The sequence below is a fragment of the Rattus rattus genome, chromosome 5 (assembly GCF_011064425.1).
Source record: "Rattus rattus isolate New Zealand chromosome 5, Rrattus_CSIRO_v1, whole genome shotgun sequence".
NCBI lineage: Eukaryota > Metazoa > Chordata > Mammalia > Rodentia > Muridae > Rattus > Rattus rattus.
In genome coordinates this window covers 6274155-6293684 of record NC_046158.1, presented here as the reverse complement: position 1 = coordinate 6293684, position 19530 = coordinate 6274155, and the positions used below count along the sequence as shown (strand labels likewise).

The window sequence follows — 19530 nt, the reverse complement described above, 5'->3', positions numbered from 1 at the left end:
GCTGTCCCTGCGCCCTCGCCCGCCTCCACGGCGGCTCTGTCTCCGTGGGCCCGGGAGGGGGCCCGCGGCCGGGAGAAGGCAGGCTGCCGCAGGGGGAGGCGAGGTGTCTGTCCCGCAGAGGGTGCGGAGCCAAAGAGCGCACCACCGCCGCGGAGCACCCGAGTCCAGGGCCCGAGAGCGGCCTCTCCCCTCCTGTCTGAGTCTGATGTTTAGAAAAGCTTCCTCTGCACCTTCTCCCCTGCTTTCAGACTTTTTCTTTTTTCTTTTTTTAATCCTGAAGTCACTCAAAGGCTTGTCTCGGTCTCAATGGTCTCGATTATTACTCCAGTTATTTTTCTGAGTGGAGAATAGATGGGGGCTATTACTCTTAAGATCCCAAAGTCACTTTTTTAAGGCAGTCGCCTGGAAACCTCTGGGGATGGGGTACAGGAACACACTCCTCCCTCTGAGGCAGCAAATTACAGTCAGGCAGAACTGGATTGCAAAATGTGTGGGCTTAGCAGTATGAGTGTACAGGTGAATATAATGAGAGTTTTTCCTGTATGTCGCCTGATATTTAAATCCGTAGAAAATTAGAAGTGATCTAAACAATTGGAGGCGAAAACCAATAATTTGTTAAGTGGACAACACAAAAAGCATGACTGTTTTCAATTCATTCATTTTACAGAATTGCATGCCTTGTATCAGGAATGTCTGAATTTGATTTTACCTGTGTTACTTTTCCTCTGTGCCACACTAAAGTTAGCTGTGACAATTGAAAGTCCCATAAGAAGAACTCAGAACATGTTAACTATTGCTCTCATAAGAGCTACCAATAGAAGTTTTTACTAGAAACCTCAGTGATATAGGTGGAGGCATAAAATGAGAAAAACCGCTGCCGAAATTACAGGAAAAAAACCCTCTTGTTCAGACTGGGTTTGCTGATGGCAGCGAGGCCCTTTAAACTAGAATCATTTGAAATGATGAGGATTTACGTTAAATAAGCGGGGACATCTGAAACTTGAAATTCCTTAGTTGAAGTATAGCTATTGAATTTTTGCTGGTAACAGGATTGATTAAAAATAGCGTTTTAAACTTCTTTAATTTGGATTTATCAGATTAACAATGCCTGGAAGTCAATGCATTTTTTTTTTTAAAATCTTAATTCGAGTGGAAAATTATGATTAGGAAGATACAGAACACTAATTACTCAAGGAAAGATTTCAGTTTGCAAAGCACACATCTTGAATTCACCAAAATATATTTTTATTTGGCTAAGGTGTTTTGTTAAGGAAAAACTAGTTACTAAGAATATCCAGTACGAGTTTTCCAACAGTGACTTATGTGTGGTGGCTGGTGCTGCTTCCATGCATTGTCTAGACAGCTAATGCTAGAGTGTTGCTTTTCTTTAGTTTATATCAACTGCAGACTTCTGGGATTCATTTACTGGAGTCTTCTTGAAGACTCACTGTTATCTGAAGCATCCTCAACACAGAAAAAGATTTTTTTTTTAACTGTCTCTTGGTTTTTGTTATTAGAGTTTTTTGGTTTGTTTGGTTTGAGTTTTGGGTTTTTGGTTTTATTTTTTTCTTTTCGTAGCTGTTGTTTTTTTTATTTTGGGACAGGGTCTCTATGTAGTCCAAGATGGATCCGAATCGACTATGTTTGCCCAGATTAGCTTTGAACTCTAGGCTCACCGACTTCTACCTCCTGAATACTGGGGTTCTACCTGCTTGTAATCAACCACACTTGCTCGTTTTGAACCTTGAATCTAAAATTCTGGAATTAATCTCATGGCTTTGTGTCCTGGGCAAACACTCTGCTGCTCAGCTGCATTGGGGCCAGTTCTGGGGTTTTAGGAGAATTCCCGTAGTTTCTTTTCATCCACAGGGTTTGTGTTCCTCAGTTTTGGTTGCCTGCTGTCAGCATTAAGCGGGACTCCTAGAAATAATTGATGAGTTTGAGATTGTATGTCTTTCTCGGTAACATGATGTTCTGCACCGTCCTACCTGGGACATGAATTATTTATGTGTCCAGGGAGAGCGTCCACTCTGCATGCTGCTCACCCATAGTTATTGAGCCACTGTCACAGACCTTGTGATACAGTAAGTGCAAAGGTGGTGATAACGGCAGTTCACATGTGCCACAGAGAAGTTAAAAGCATTTTAAGTAAAATGATGAAATCCATAGTTTGGAAAGAAAAGCTATAGGCTAGTTTACAACAAGCTATTTCAGAGACCACATTCACAGAGGTTTTACTAAAGTATATTGTTAAACTTTATTTTAATCTCCCTGCTCAATTCTAAAGTAACTGTCATTGGTTTGTATGTATAGAATAAAGCCTGGTGTAATTAGGCATTCTTTTTTTTTTTGGAGCTGGGGACCGAACCCAGGGCCTTGCGCTTGCTAGGCAAGTGCTCTACCACTGAGCTAAATCCCCAACCCCGTAATTAGGCATTCTTGATTCCAGGTATACATATGGACTCGACTGTACCTACCCAAGGGCAAGGAACCACTGTACTCCACTTACCATTAAACAGATAATCAAATCACATCAGAGTCAGGGTAAAATAGTAATATTTAATAGTAAGTAATATTTAAGCTCCCATAAAGTAAGAAATAGACAGGTTTGTGTGTGCAGTGTAAGAGCTGTAGAAGTTGGGGGGTGGTGGCGGCACATACCTTTAATCGCAGTACTCGGGAGGCAGAGCAGTTTGAGATCAGCCTGGCCTACAGAGTGAGTTCTGGGACAACCGGCTACACAGAGAAACCCTGTCTCAAAAACAAAAACAAACAAAAGCTGTAGAAATCAAGATTATTAGAAGTTTTTAGGGAGGACAAATGCTTAAATAAAAGATATTTTAAATGTGATCTTTAACTTTTCTACTAAAAAGTAAAAATTTGGGTCTGCCCACCTCTGCCTCCCACCTCTGCCTCTATAGTGCTGAGATTAAGGGTTTTTTTGCCCCTACACCTGGCTTGGATTATTAGTTTTAAAGGATATATTTGAGTCCATACAGGTTATGGAAATGCAACAAAATTGATGTTGACAGTTTTTCCGAAAGTATACCTGAGAAATTATCCTTAATGTTTTTAAACAAAGACATATGCTGTTGATCAGAATCAAATGTCCACAGCCCAAGCATTAGTCAGGCGTCTCTGACTAATCTCTAGCCCTCTGTCATGAATTCACCATGTGCAAACAAACAGCCGTGAGAAAGTAATCACAGAAGCACGCATTGTAGTTTCTTCCAAACCTTTGTTTTTTAAAATGGATTGGGTTTTAATTGTATATGTTTGTATTGTTTGTGGCTTATGCACATGAGCGCAGTGCCCACAGAGGCTGGAAGAGGGTGTTACATCTGGGGCTGGGGCTGTAGGTGTTGTGAGCCGCTTCACCTGGGCATTGGGATGATTTTGCTCTGGTCCTCGGCAAGAGCAGTGTGTGTTCTTAACTACTAACCCGTCTCTCCAGCTTGTAACCTTTACCTTGATCTTTACCTTTGATATAGAAGAAGATCTACTTTGTAAAGTGATTTAACATCCCAGAACACAATTTCCCAGAAAAAGTAAAGTGGGCTCTCGAAGTTTACTAAATATTCTACATCCTTAATGCTTCTTTCTTTCTGTTCCTTCTAACCAGCCCTGATACTTCCTGCGTACGAAGAATTTGTCAGGTGTAGGATTACAGGTTGTAGGTGTGGGAACTTCATTTTCAAGTTTCTGTGGCTCCCACAGATTCTCCACTGGTAATCATTTTCACTGAGGGAAAGAGAATGTGGCTGCAGAGATCTTTGGTTCAGTGGTGACTGGAGACTCTTGGTCCTGAAATGAATCTGTAGTTGTGGATGAGGAGTCAGGGACAAAGGTCACCTACTCCGGGACACAGCACCAGTCAGCCTTAGACTTTAGCTCTTGTCACCTGAGTGAGTAAGACTCTACCGTGTTAGCCGGGTAATAAGTAAAATTGTAATGTAAAGTATACACCGACCACCATCTCCTTACAGAGAACATGCTACCGTGAAGACACAGTCACAGCTTCCATATAAGTAAGCTGGCCTGCTTAGAATTCAGTGCTCCGAAGGAAGACCATCAATGAATGCCGGAAAAGGCATTTCTGAGGCAAAATAACAGGAATCTGGACTTGAACTTGAGCCACTGCCTGGAGGTAATAACTTGATAAACTTTGTTTCTTCATCAGTTGTCCTTCTGGGTTTCTTCTTTTTCTTTTCTGATTGGTTTGGTTGGTTGGTTTGGTTTGGTTTTTGTTTTTTCGACAAGGTTTTTCTGTGAGGTCCAGGCTTTCCTGGAATTCAGTCTGTAGACAAAGCTGGTCCTGAATGAACAGAGATTCACCTGTCTCTGCAAGTGCTGGGACTAAAGGCTTGGGCTACCAATGCCTGGCAACCTTCTTCTTCCTCCTCCTCCTTCTCCTCTTCTTCCTCCTTTTCTTCTTTTCTCTCCCCCATCCCAATTTTAACCCACTGAGTTGTTTTAATGCTACCAGTATGCGTATAGGTGTAGGACCATCCACTGGAGAATAGGCAACCTCTCAAGGGTTGAACCTCCCTGCCATGGGAGTCATCAATTTCAACTCTTCCTCAGTTGATGGATGGAGCTTTTTTCTTTTTTCCCTCTTCTTCCTTCTCCTCTTCCTCTTCCTCCTAGTTCTTCTCCTATTCCTACTCCTGCTTCTTCCTCTTTTGTTTCTTTGTTTTTCTCTGTGAAGCTCTAGCTGTTTTGGAACTCGCTCTGTAGACCAGGCTGACCTCAAATTCAGAGATCTACCTGCCTCTGCCTCATAAGTGCTGGGATTAAAGGTATGCACCACCCCTGCCTGGCAGTCAGTGTGTGTGTGTGTGTGTGTGTGTGTGTGTGTAGAACTTTATGACTCCCATTTCTTTCCATTCTTGTACTTTATCTTGATCATGTGTAAGTCTTATGCATGTAGTCATAGTTGCTGTGAACTTATGTAAGACATATGTCTGACAGAGGGCTGGTGTCTGGGATATACAAATAACTCAAAAAAACTAAACACCAAAAACCAAATAGTCCAATTAAACATCTTAAATAGAACTAAACAGGAAGTTCACAAGGAAAAAGCATAAATTGCTAAGAATTCTTTTTTAAATGTTCAGCAAGCATCTGTAGTCATCAGGGAGATTCAAATTGAAACTACTATGAAATTATATATTGCCCCAATCAGAATGGTTAAAATCAAAACAAACACATGCTGACAGGAATATAAGTAAGGGAGAATTTGCTCATTGAGATTATTTGTCTTCAGTTCAAATCTTTGAGAAATGAGCGTATGTGCTTAAAGATTTTTTTTTTTTAATTAACTTGAGTATTTCTTATATACATTTCGAGTGTTATTCCCTTTCCCGGTTTCCGGGCAAACATCCCCCTCCCCCCTCCCCTTCCTTATGGGTGTTCCCCTCCCCACCCTTCCCCCATTGCTGCCCTCCCCCCAACAGTCTAATTCACTGGGGGTTCAGTCTTAGCAGGACCCAGGGCTTCCCCTTCCACTGGTGCTCTTACTAGGATATTCATTGCTACCTATGAGGTCAGAGTCCGGGGTCAGTCCATGTATAGTCTTTAGGTAGTGGCTTAGTCCCTGGAAGCTCTGGTTGCTTGGCATTGTTGTACATATGGGGTCTCGAGCTCCTTCAAGCTCTTCCAGTTCTTTCTCTGATTCCTTCAACGGGGGTCCTATTCTCAGTTCAGTGGTTTGCTGCTGGCATTCGCCTCTGTATTTGCTGTATTCTGGCTGTGTCTCTCAGGAACGAGCTACATCCGGCTCCTGTCGGTCTGCACTTCTTTGCTTCATCCATCTTGTCTAATTGGGTGGCTGTATATGTATGGGCCACATGTGGGGCAGGCTCTGAATGGGTGTTCCTTCAGGATCTGTTTTAATCTTTGCCTTTCTCTTCCCTGCCAAGGGTATTCTTGTTCCCCTTTTAAAGAAGGAGTGAAGCATTCACATTTTTTTTTTTTTTTTTTTTTTTTTTTTTTCGGAGCTGGGGACCGAACCCTGGGCCTTGCGCTTCCTAGGCAAGCGCTCTAACCACTGAGCTAAATTCCCAACCCCGAAGCATTCACATTTTGATCATCCGTCTTGAGTTTCATTTGTTCTAGGCATCTAGGGTAATTCAGTGCTTAAAGATTTAAGAACAACACTGTTTTAGTTCACCGAGACCTAATAATGAAGAGTTTTAAATGGATGAAGGAAGATGTCAGCTATGCTTTATCAATACCTCAGAAATTGGAATAAGAATATCTCTTCTGGGCTGGAGAGATGGCTTAGCAGTTAAGAGCACTGACTGCTCTTCCAGAGTTCAATTCCCAGCAACCACATGGTGGCTCACAGACATCTGTAATGGGATCCGATGTCCTCTTCTGTTGTGTTTGAAGAGAGCTACAGTGTACTTAAATGGATAAAATAAATAGATAAATCGTAAAAAAAATAAGAATATCTGTGCTACCCATGGCAGAAACATCTTAAGGTAGATACCAGAAACTCTGAGTTGAAAATGTTTCCACCGAATGAGATTCAGAACACAAAGGCATGGATTAACAGGTGTATTTTGAATATATTTTTCTTCTTATAAATTGTGAATTTTATGTAATAAAAATCCACTGAAATTTAAAAGACTCTTCAGTAAGTATGGAGCAAAAGCTGTAAGTGGTAAAAGAATCTAAATCATGGTTTCTTACGGTTTTTCTTTCTTAGGGCTATATAAAGCAATTGAATTTAGTGATACCAGGGTTTTATTAGGCTGATTATTTTTATTTTATGTATATGGGTGTTTTGTTTGCATGTATACCTGTTATTTATTTACTGACTTATTTAGTGCATACACATGCATTCATGTGTTTGTATATGTACTTTGGTGCATGCCCATGCATGTATGTGCATGTGCTTATTCAAGCACACATCTGTGTGCATGTGTGGAGGTCAGAGAACAGCTTGTAGGACTTGGCTCTCTCCTTTCACTGTCTGGGTTCCAGGAGTCCAACACAGTTCCTCAGGCTTGGTAGCAAGCAACTTTCCTTACCCACTGAGCCATCTCATAGGTCCCATCAGAGAATTCTTTTAAAGAGATATTACTCAGTTTGTTCACTGTGAATTTGTTTACGATCTTTGCATTCACGTGTTCATTTCTATTTAGGTATGGTTCTTTTCTATTTAGGTATGGTGAGACCAACAGACAAAGAGACGATTGCCATTGGGAAGACAGCCCATTTTTCACAGTTCTCGAAAGGAGTGGGCATGCTATACCACCAAGTGCCAACAATAACACCAAGGTCAGCAGAGGGTCTACGTGGGCTAGAGGACTGCAAACGAACCTTCTTGTGGTTTTTGAGAGAAAGACTGGGCAAAGAGGCCCGTAGCAGACCGAGCTGGCCAGATCAGATAGTCTGAATAAACTTACTGGGCTCTGGCTTGTGCTGGCTGACAGCAGACCTTAGGGTACTAGGCCTAAGTGCCTCAAAGTTTATATTATGCTTAATTTCTCATTTCCAAGTCTGTCAAGGTAATACTAGATAGTATAAGTGTTTAGTTTTAACTTTGATAGGGCTTGTTATGTAACCCAGGCTGTTAGATGTTAGACATATAATCCTAGATTGCAAACCCCCTGCCTTAGCTTTCTGATTACATGTACAGCCATGCCCAACTGGAGGAGATAGGGAGATCAGAGTATTAAGATTACCATTATCGGGACTGGAGAGATGGCTCAGCAGTTAGGAGCACTGACTGCCCTTCCAGAGGTCCTGAGTTCAATTCCCAGCAACCACATGGTGGCTCACAACCGTCTGTAGGGGAATCCATGCCCTCTTCTGGTGTGTCTGAAGATAGTGACAGTGTACTCATATAAATAAAATAAATCTTGAAAAAAAAAAAGAAAACAAAAACAATACAAAACAAAAAAAGATTACCATTGTCTTCTTCAAGATTTTAAAAAATTATTCTTTGATAATTTCATATATCTTGATCATAACCAACGCAAATTCCACTTCCTCCAGACATCCCCATACTCGTCCTGCTCACCTTCGCAGTCCACTGAGTGCACTGCGGCCTCCAGAGACCACCACCTGAAGAAGGCGTATTTCCCATTGTCCAGGAGAAATCTATCAATTGCCAATAGCTCCGCAGCTAAGGATGGAGCCTTGTGTGCCCCTCTTCCATCCATGCTAGAATATTGATTAGCTTGAGGGGTTTTTTTTTTGCAGGTAACCATAGCTGCTAGAAGTCATAGGGCAATGATCACGCTCTGTCCAGAGACATTCCTGATACTCATTCCCATCCGATTCCTACATTCCTTTCCACCACTCCCCTTTTCATGAGCTTTCGAAGGTAGGTAGAATGGTGTTTCTTGAGCACTGAGGGGAGTGTATAATGGATTAAATGTCCCATTTGGGACTGAGCTCTCAACATTCTCCCAGTCTGAGTACTTTGACTGCAACCCACTGCAGAAAAAAGCTTTCCTGACCAGAACTGAGAGCGGTACAGACCTGTAGCTGTAAGCATAGTCAGAAAGCAGTCAGATACGTTCACTTAGCAGAATAGTACAGGTTCCCTTCTGGCAGCTGTGACCTCTCTAGCCATGGACTTGTGACTAGGTTTAGAGTACCAAAGTCCCTCCTGAATAGGGGTCTCAAATCCAATTAAGATGCAGTTGGTTGGGGTTGGGGATTTAGCTCAGTGGTAGAGCGCTTGCCTAGGAAGTGCAAGGCCCTGGGTTCGGTCCCCAGCTCCAAAAAAAAGAACCAAAAAAAAAAAAAGATGCAGTTGGTTACCTCCATAACAATAATGCCATTGCTGTACCAAGGAGCACATCTTACCTGGTAGGTCACTATTATAGCATACAGGGTCTACTGCTCAGTAAGTCCATTAATGCCTTTTTCCTCTCAGTGGCCACAATAGCACCTCCTTGTACCCAGCTTGTAGGGAGGAAGCTCTCAGTTCTAGGTTGAGTTCTCTAGGTACCACAGTAAAGGTGTGTTGTGTCTTTAGTGGTAGAGCCTCACAAACTCATCCTTGGTTGCTTACATAAATGTGTCTGGTAGTTTCCTCTCATCTGAAATTTTAACTTAAAAAACATTTTTATGGTTAATTTTGGGCAGGGTGTGTGTGTGCACGCACCACTGCATTCATGTGAAGACCAGGGAACTTTCCCTACTGAACTATCACTCTTTGTAATTTCAGTTTTCTGTGGTCAGCCATGACTAGAAAATACTAAATGGGAAATTTTAGGAGTACCTTCTATTGCAATGTGGTATAGTCATTCTATTTTATTATTGTTTTTGTTTATCTTTTGTTGTGCCTAATAGACCTAGTAGAGAAATGCTGGTACAGAAGTGCACGTGAGGGGTTGGGGATTTAGCTCAGTGGTAGAGCGCTTGCCTAGCAAGTGCAAGGCCCTGGGTTCTGTCCCCAGATCCAAAAAAAAAAAAAAAAAAGAAAAGAAAAAGAAAAAAAAAGAAGTGTACATGAGGGATTTGGTCTTTTCTAAGGTTTAGATGTCCACTGGAGTATTCAGAGTGTATTTCATAGGAGACATATTCTGTATGCGTAGTCCTGTAGCACCAAAGCATCTTTCTAAAGTTATGTGATGCCATGTAGTTAACATACCTTGAGGGACACAGATCACCATGTGTGTGTAATACCATCATCACCAAGGCAGACACATAAAGTTGCATAAGGCCATATAATTAACATGTCCTGAAGGACACGTATTCTCATACATGCATAGTCCCACTGGTACCAAGGCATCTTTTAGAAAGTTATGTAATGTTGTATAGGTTACACCCAACCCATAAAATTAAACTTTTATTTCATTAAATAATTGTGCAATGAGTGTAACATAACTTTATAACACAAATGCAATTTTGGTGAGCAAACATAGGATATAATTAAGGACAGAACGAGGGACTATGTAATCCTAGTATTTAATTTGCCTTAAATGTGTTCTGGTGCCTTGACAAGTTAATTAACAAAAACAGTAATTTTCTATTTATAGAGGAAATTATTTTACTTACATAGTGTAAGAGACCATAGTATGGAAGATGGAAATTTTACTTAGGATTAACATCCCCACAAAGCGTCATTAATTGTACAATTGGCCAGGTGTTTAATCTTTCAGCCATTAGCCAATCGGAGAAAATGGAACTGACAGTGATGCCAGCATGGAGCCGCGTCACTCAGTAGGAGGCACCTGTGGTGATGGTGATGTCAGAAGAGACACCCAGGACTCGAGGCAGGGCCTCACGGGAAAGGGTTCCGAGCTTAAGAAGAGCAGCGTGACACTTAACTTGTTGTTCTCACAGTGATACAAGACGTTTAATCTGCCAGGAACGGAAGTACACACTTGTTTTTCCAGCTCTCAGAGACACAGGCAGAAGGTTAAAGTCGGGCCTAGGATACATATTTGAGATACTGTTTCAAAAAGGTTTTTTACATATCATATATTTAATGATATTAAGTATAGCCATAAAATTTGTGCACTCAAAATAAATTTTTTAATTTATTTTCACTTTGTTCAAAAGCATTCCTGAGGAAATAAAGACTTAAAAAATATAAAAGTCGGGCTGGAGAGATGGCTCAGTGGTTAAGAGCACTGACTGCTCTTCTAGAGGTCCTGGGTTCAATTCCCAGCAACCAGATGGTGGCTCACAACCATCTGTAATCAACCAGATGGTGGCTCACAACCATCTGTAATGGGATCTATCTATCTATCTATCTATCTATCTATCTATCTATCTATCTATCTATCTAATCTATGTCAACAATTTCACTTAAGACGGCTGTTCTCAACTTGTGGGTCACAACTCATTTGGGGGTTGAACAACCCTTTCACAGGGGTCACCTAAGACCATCCAAAATCAGATATTTACATTACAATTCATAACAGTGGCAAAGTTCTAGTTATGAAGAAGCAATGAAAATAATCATACTGTTGGGGTCACCACAACATGAGGAACTGTATTAAAGGGTTGCAGCATTAGGAGGGTTGAGAACCATTGGCTTAAGAAAACTTTGGGCTACAGTGTAGCTCAGTGTAAATAGCCTAGCATATAGAGGTCCTGGGTTCAATAACCAGCATAGTGGCACACGCCTTTAGTCCCAGCACTTAGGTGGCAGAAACAGCAGAGGAAGGCAAATCTCTCTAAGTTCCAGGTGAGCCTGGTCTACAGTATGAGTTCCAGAACAGCCAGGGCCTTATAGAGATACTCTGTCTTAAAGAAAACATAAAAAATAAAAATGGAAAAAAAAAACCCTTTTGTTGCAAAAGTAAAATGAACAATTAATTGTAACATAAATGTCTTTCTATGTTTAGTATACAGTCTTTTTTTAGATATTGTAAAAATATGGCATATTTTACAAAGACTGAGTAAATTTCTTTTTCTTTTTAAAAGCGTCTGACCTGTATGGACTCTGGGGATCCTTCCCTTGGACAAAATGATCCCCCTAACATTTTGCCCGTTACTGCTCCTGAAACACACGATCCACTCACATCACACAATATACCAGAGACACTGACTGACACACAGGCCCTTCACGAAGAGCAATTTCATCTTTTGGACCAAAATGGGCAGCCTATTCAATATGACCTTCAGTCTTTGGGAAATTCTACTGCACAAATGGTGAGAATATTTTATATCTAACGAGTTTTGTGTTTTTATGGTATTTAACAAATCATATTAATCATGCTAAGTTAGTTTCCTTTTTTGTGCATTTGTTTGTTTGTTTGGTTCTTTGAAACAGGATTTCTTTGTGTAGCCCTGGCTGTCCTGGAACTCATTCTATAGACCAGGCTGGTCTCCTCAAACTTGGAGATCTGCCTGCCTCTGCCTCCTGAGTGCTGGGATTAAAGGTATGTGCCACCACTGCCCAGTGACCCTAGTTTGTTTGTTCGTTTATCTATCTGTCCCTCCCTCCCTCCCTCCTTCCTTCCTTCCCTCCTTCCCTCCCTTTCTCCTTCTCTTCCTTCCTTCCTTTTAAATTCTTGTCTCTGTCCACTGTTAAGATTCCCACAAGAACACCAAGCTATTCAGCCATAGTGTATACGCAGAGGACCTAGGGCAGACCCATGTAGGCTCCCTGATCTCTGTGAGCCCCATGAGTCCTAGTCAGTTGATTCTGTGGGTCTCGTTGTCATGGTATCCCATACCCCTCTGGTTTCTACAATCCATTCTCCCCTTCCTCTGCAGGACTTCCTGAGCTCTGTGTAATGTTTGGTTATGGGACTTTGCTTCTTACCCCACCAGTTGCTGGATGAAGCCTCTCTGGTCTCTCTGATGATGACTATGCTAGACCTCAGTCCCAGAACCTCTTCAGGCAGAACAAACTATAGGTTGAAGATTTGTGGCTGGGTTGGTGTCCCAAACCCTCCACTTGCATGGTTATAGAAGATGATGGGTTCAGGCTTCAAGTAATGCGGATTACTATGAGTCTTTCTAGGGTCACTTTCCTAGATTCCATGGAGTTTCCATTGCACTAGGTTTTCACCTTGCCCCCAAACGCCCCCAGTTCCAGTCACTGAGCCTAGTATTTTCTCTGCCCCCCTGATCCCCCTATTCCCAACCCCACCTGCACCCACCCCACCAGCAAAATCTATTCTATTTCCCCTTCCTAGGGAGATCCTTGCATTACCCCTTAAGCCATCCTTGCTACTTAGCCTCTCTGGATATGTAAGTTATAGCATAGTTGACTTTTACTGTGCAGCTAATATCCACTTATTATTGGGTACATATATGCCACGTTTGTCTTTCTAGGTCTAGGTTATCTCATTAGGATGATTTTTCTAGTTCTATCCATTTGCCTGCACATTTCATGATGTCATTGTTTTTTTTACATCTGAGTAATAATAATACTCTACTGAGTAAATGAACCACATTCTCTTTCCCATTCTTCGGTTGAGGGTCACCTAAGTTGTTTCCAGTTTCTGGCTATTAGGAATAAATCTTGTATCAATATAGTTGAGCAAATGTCCTTGCAATGTGATTGACCATCCTTTAATATATGCCCAGGAGTGGTATAGCTGGGTTTGAGGTGTACTGAGTCTCAATTTTCTGAGAAACCACTATATTGATTCCAAAGTGGCGGCACAGTTTGCATTCTTGACAACAGTGGAGGAGTGTTCCCTTGCTCCGCATCCTGGCCAGCATACGCTGTCATTTGTGTTTTGGTCTTAGCCATGCTAACTGGTGTAAGGTGGAATCTCAGAGTTGTTTTGATTTCCATTGACCTGATGACTAAAGATGCTGAACATTTCTGTAAGTGCTTCTCTGACATTTGAGATTCCTCTGTTGAGAATTACCTGTTTAGATCTGTACCCCATTTTTTAATTAAGTATTTGGTTTGTTGATGTCTGGTTTCTTGATTTCCTTATACATTTTAGATATTGGCCCTCTGTCTAATGTGGAGTTGGTGAGGTGTATTTTTTCCGTTCTGTGGGCTGCTGTTTTGTACTATAGATGGTGGGAGTCCTTTGCCTTACATAAGCTTTTCAGTTCCATGAGGTTCCACTTATTAATTATTGATCTTAGTTCCTGTGCTGTTGGTGTTCTTTTCAGGAAGTTGTCTCCTGTACCAGTACATTTAAGGATAGTCCCTACTTTCTCTTCCTGTAAGTTCAGAAGTCTCTGGTTTTATGTTGAGATCTTTGATCCTTTTAGACGAATTTTGTGCATGGTGATAGATATGGAACGATTCGTATTCTTCTACATACAGTCATCCAGTTAGACCAGCATCATTTGCTGAAGATGCTTTCTTTTTTCCATTGTACATTTCTGGCTTCTTTATCAAATATCAGGTGTCCATAGGTGTATGGATTTACACCTGGTTCTTCAATTCGATTCTACTGATCAGTGTGTTTGTTTTTATGCCACTACTATGTGGTATTTATGACTACAGCTCTGTAGTATTGAATTAGGGATGGTGATACCTCTGGAAGTTCTTTTATTGTATAGGATTGTTTTAGCTATCCTGAGTTTTTTGATTTTCCATGTGAAGTTGATTATTGTTTCTTCAAGGTGTGTAAAAAATTGTGCTGGAATTCTGATGGAGATTGTGTTGAATCTGTAGATTGCTTTAGGCAAGATGGCCATTTTTACTATGTTAATCCTTCTGATCCATGATTATGGGAGATCTTTCCATTTTCTGATATATTCTTCAATTTCCTTCTTCAAAGACTTGAAGTTTTTATTATACAGGTCTTTCACTTACTTTGTTAGAGTTACTATAAGACATTTTATATTATTGTCTATGGTGAAGGATGTTGTTTCTTTGTTTTCTTTCTCAGCCTGTTTGTTATTCGCTATTGTATCCAGCCTCTTTGCTAAAGGTGTTTATCAGCTGTAGGAGTTCTCTGGTAGAATTTATTGGGATCATGTGTGTATACTATCATATTATCTGTAAATATCAATGCTTAGACTTCTTTGTTTCTAATTTGTATCCCCTTAATCTCCTTTATTTGTCTTATTGCTCTGGCTAGAACTTCAAATGCTGTATTGAATAGATATGGAGACAGTGAACAGACTTATTTTGTTTCTGATTTTAGTGGAATTGCTTTATGTTTCTCTCCATTTAGTTTGATGTTGGTAAAAGGCTTGCTGTAAATTCCCTTACCGTGTTTAGATATGTCTCTTGTATCCCTGATCTTTCCAAGACTTTTATTGTGAAGGTGTGTTGGATTTTGCCAAGGCTTTTTCAGCATCAATGATATGATCATGTGTTTTGTTTTATTTTGTTTTCCTTTCAATTTGTTTATATAATGGATTACATTGATGGATTTTCAAATATTGAACCATTCCTGCATCTCTGGGATGAAACCTACTTGATCATGGTGGGTTTTGTTTTTTTTTTTTTTTTTTTTTTTGGTCTGTTCTTAGATTTGGTTTGTGAGTATTTTATTGGATATTTTTACATCAATATTTTTAAGGGATCTTGGTCTGTAATTTTCTTTGTTGAATCTTTGTGTGATTTGTATAGCAATGTGACTGTGGCTTCATAAAATGAATTGGGCAATATTCTTTCAGTTTCTAGTTTGTTGAATAATTTGAGTAGTATTGGCATTAGCTCTTCTTTGAAGGTCTGGTAGAATTCTGCACTAAAACCATTTGGCCCTGGGCATTTTTTGGCTGGAGGACTTTTAAGGGTTGCTTCTTTTTCCTTAAGGGTTATAGGTCTATTTAAATTGTTTATCTGATCTTGATTTAACTTTGGTAAGTGATATCTATCAAGAAAATTGTCCATTTATTTTAAGGTTTTTAATTTTGTGAATACACAGTTTTGGAGCATGAACTACTAATTTTTTTGGATTTCCTTGGTGTCTGTTGTTATATTCCCCCATTTTGTTTCTGATTTGTTAATTTGGATACTGTCTAGTCTTTTAGTTAGTTTGGAAAAGGGTTTGTTTATCTTACTGACTTACTCAAAGAACCAACTTATAGTTCTCTTTGTTTCTATTTTATTTCAGCTCTCAGTTTGAGTATTTCCACTTGGGTATGTTTCCTTCTGTTTATTCTAAAGCTTTCAGGTGTTTTTAAGTTGCTAGTATTAGATCTTTCCATTTTCTTTTTTTTTTTTTTTTTTTTTTTTTTGGTTCTTTTTTTTGGAGCTGGGGATCGAACCCAGGGCCTTGCGCTTCCTAGGCAAGCGCTCTACCACTGAGCTAAATCCCCAACCCTCCATTTTCTTTATGAAGGCACATAGTGCTATGAACTTTCCTTTTACACTGCTTTCATTGTGTACCATAAGTTTGGGTATATTGTGCCTTCATTTTCATTCAATTCTAGAAAGTCTTTAATTTCTTTCTTTATTTCTTCACTGTCCCAGTGGTCATTGAGTAGACAGTTGCTCAGTTTTCATGAATTTGTAGGCTTTCAGTTTTTTTCTGTTGTTGAAATCCAACTTTAATCCATGGTGGTCTGATAGGCTATGGGGGGTGGGACACGTTATTTCAGTTTCCTTGTAACTGGTAAGAATTGCTTTGTGATGAAGTATGTGGTCAATGTTGGAGAATGTTCTGTGATGTACTGAGAAGAAAATATATTCTTTTGTGTTTGGGTAAAATATTCTATAGGTAATTTTAGGTCCATTTGATGCATAACATCTATTAGCTCTATTATTTCTGTTTGGCTTCTGTCTTGATGACCTGTTCATTGGTAAGAGTGGGATGTAAATATTAATATATGAGGTTCGATGTGTGATTTAAGCTTTAGTAATGTTTCTTTTACATATGTGGGTGCCTTTGCATTTGAAGCACAGATGTTAAGAATTGTAACATCATCTTGGTGGATTTTTTCCTTTGATGAGTATGAAGTGTCCTTCTTTAACTTTTTTGATTAATTTTGTTTGAAGTCTATTTTGTTAGCCACTAGAATAGTTACACCAGTTTGCTTCTTGAGTTCATTGGCTTGGAAAATTTTTTCCAGCCCTGTACTCCCAGGTATATCTTCCTTTGATGTTGCAGTGTGTTTCTTGGCATCTAGGCATGCAACCGAAGGATGAATCCTGTTTTCATATCCATTCTGTTAGCCTGTAGTTTTTTTTTTATATTGGAGAATTGAGTCAATTGATAGTGAGAGTTATTGTCGTTTTTAACAAAATCTCAATTGTTGGACTTTACCAATGAAGACCCTGAGCCTGTTGCTGGGGTGAAAGCCTGCTAGCTCAGAGAGTCAGAGAAAGCGTTCAGCTGACTTTCCTCCACAGCTGAAGTCCTAAAAGGAAGCTCTCCCTCTCCACAGTGCTTAAAAACCCCTCAAACTGTATGACTAGTATCATGACAGAAGTTTGTTTTTTTTTTAAAGATTTATTTCTTATATATAAGTACACTGTAGCTGTCTTCAGACACACCAGAAGAGGGCATCAGATCTCATTACAGATGGCTGTGAGCCACCATGTGGTTGCTGGGATCTGAACTCAGAACCTCTGGAAGAGCAGTCAGTGCTCTTAACCACTAAGCCATCTCTCCAGCCCTCATGACAGAAGTTTACATACACATAATAATCTTATATTAAGGAAAGAGTTTTAAAGAGTAAAGTGAAAATCAAAAGATTATGAGACTAGTGGCAATAGAATAGTCCCTTATTTCTTGTTTTCTTCTGTTCCATACCAGGTGGCTCTTCTAATATGAGACAGAGATTTTGAATTTTCCTTTGACAACAACATGTGTGAGTTTAGAGAAGGAGAAAGCCACGCTCCAACCTCAAAGCCAGCTTTAAATTTTGCCTGGGACTTCCTGGCTAAACATTCATTATTCATACAAGCTCAACAGACTCATTAAAAATTAAAAATCATAATTTTTGTGACCCAGTCAATATTTTATCTTCTGTTTTTGCACCTATAGTAAATCCTTAGTTCCCTTTTTTATGACGATGGTTAATGGTTTTACAACCTCTTGGAATGTGCTCTAAGTTGTAGATGCCTGTTTGCTTTCTCAAAAGCAATTAACTCATGACACTTGAAGACTGGCAGAGTTCTCATTGCAGTTTTGACATCAGAAAGGACTTAATAGCAGTCCTGTTATAAAAGAGCTTAATAATTACTAATATAATTTTAGGAAATCATATAGGATCATCATTAAGAATTAAGAAACCACTTATTTGTTTGTATAGTATTACTACAAGACAGTACGCCTTCACTGTTCTTGCGGAGATCTGCTCAAAAGAGTGGGCTAACTTAGTGATTGTTATACGTATTTAATAATAACAGGAAAAGCATATTAATAGCAGGAATCTTTCCTAAAATGTAATCTTCTTGGCCTTGCCTAGAGAAGCAAATTTGTCAATAACTTTAACAGTCCATGAGGAACCATCTCAGGAAGATTGCCTGCTAGTTTTTAGCTTCTCCTAGATGGTTCCTGGCAAATTTTTAAATGAATTAGAACCACATAAAGACCATTTGCCACTTATTTCTGGGCATGGCAGCAGAGACAGCTGGAGGTGGGTGATACCACTGGGCCAATCTAATTTACTCGTTTTCTTGGGACACATTCTCTTGATGATCTATCTATCCTCTCTTCAGATGTTTCACTTGTCCAGGGGTTTCTGAATTCCTTAGTTGGATGCTTTTATTCTCCTGGAAAGATAAAAACAAAACTCTGCTCCAACTCTAACTCTGGGGAGGGGAGGTTCCTTTTTAGGCAGGTTATATCTTTCCTAGGGCAAAATGTTTTTTGGCAACAGAAAAAGTATTATCTTTCTTTTTTTTTTTTCCTTTTTCTTTTTTTCAGAGCTGGGGACCCAACCCAGGGCCTTGCGCTTGCTAGGGCAAGCGCTCTACCACTGAGCTAAATCCCCAACCCAAGTATTATCTTTCAATTGAAACTTAAAATATTCTTTTGAAGATTTGAAACTAAATATACCTTAGTATTTGTAGATAAATATACCTATATTCCCTTTTCATTTTATATATATATTCAAGGTTTAAGTGTATTTATTTTTAGATCACAAAGAACATTCACTTTGAATTTCAGCCTGTATTTTACAATCAGCTTTTAAATTTTACATCACTGTAATTCCTATGTGGCTGCCTCTGCCTCCCAAGCGCTGGGAGGTGTGAACCACCACCTGGCTACGTAATTCCTTGTAATAGTTATTCTCATAGTTTTTTCCTGGTTTAGTTTGGTTCTCCATTACCCCTTATTTTTTAGTATTAGGAGTGAATTTTCAAGTTTTTTTGAATGTGTAATCTGTCATTCTTGCTAATTTATTCTGAGTTTGTTCCCTGGCAAATTTTGATATTCTGGTCTTAATTAAACAAATGGCAATTTGACCACTATTTCATTATTTCCAGATGTTTGTCTGTCTTACCCATATTTGCTACTTAAATTTGATCTTTGCTAAGTTTTAGGTTTTGCCATTTCCATTCATGCCGCCTATGACCAGATATTGAGAGACTAGATCTTTTGGGTTGAGACTCCATCTTAGAGAACCTGACCTAAGGTTGAACTCAAGTTAACTAATAAGCTGGCACCTAGTTTTCAGGCTACTCCCTAACAAGCTGGTGTCTAGCACCAGTTTCCAGGTTACTCCCCAACAAATTTGCAACTCCAGGTTACAAGCCGGCCCCTGGTACTTTAGTCCTAAAAACCACCAATGAGGAGGAAAACAGAAGTTACGATTATGGTTTGGCTCCCAGAACCAGCCAATTATGTTAAAGGCCATAATGCCCCCACCGCCAGCAGTCAAATGTATGCCAGGCTAGACTGACCCCCCTCCCCCAACCCCACTTGTTTGCTGGCCTCTATAAATGCTTGCCTGAGACTGGGCTTGGGCCTGCACCTTCCCTTTCTGCAGCAGTGGCCCAGGCTTGGGCTTAAATAAAGAGATTCTAGTGCAATTGCATTAGAGTTGGCTCCTGGGCGGTCTTTTGGGGTTCGAGAATGCTTCCTGGCACAACAATATCTTTGCCATTTATCTGCCAGTCGGTGGTTTCCATTTTGATGACCGTATAGCTGCTGTGCCACTGCACACACCAGGAATTGTTCCTGGTTGATCATCTTATGGCCAGCAGTGCTGCACTGACTTTGTGATTCC

General features: G+C 40.0%; 1 protein-coding gene across 1 annotated transcript in view; it reads left to right on the top strand.

The window, feature by feature from the left end:
• Carf (calcium responsive transcription factor) overlaps positions 1 to 19530 on the top strand; it is a 45828-nt gene that overhangs the window by 465 nt on the left and 25833 nt on the right. Inside the window, exons 2-3 of the mRNA XM_032901808.1 lie at positions 7173 to 7287; positions 11401 to 11628. Of these exons, the coding sequence (XP_032757699.1) occupies positions 7173 to 7287; positions 11401 to 11628 (343 nt within the window). The remainder of the gene's footprint in view (positions 1 to 7172; positions 7288 to 11400; positions 11629 to 19530) is intronic.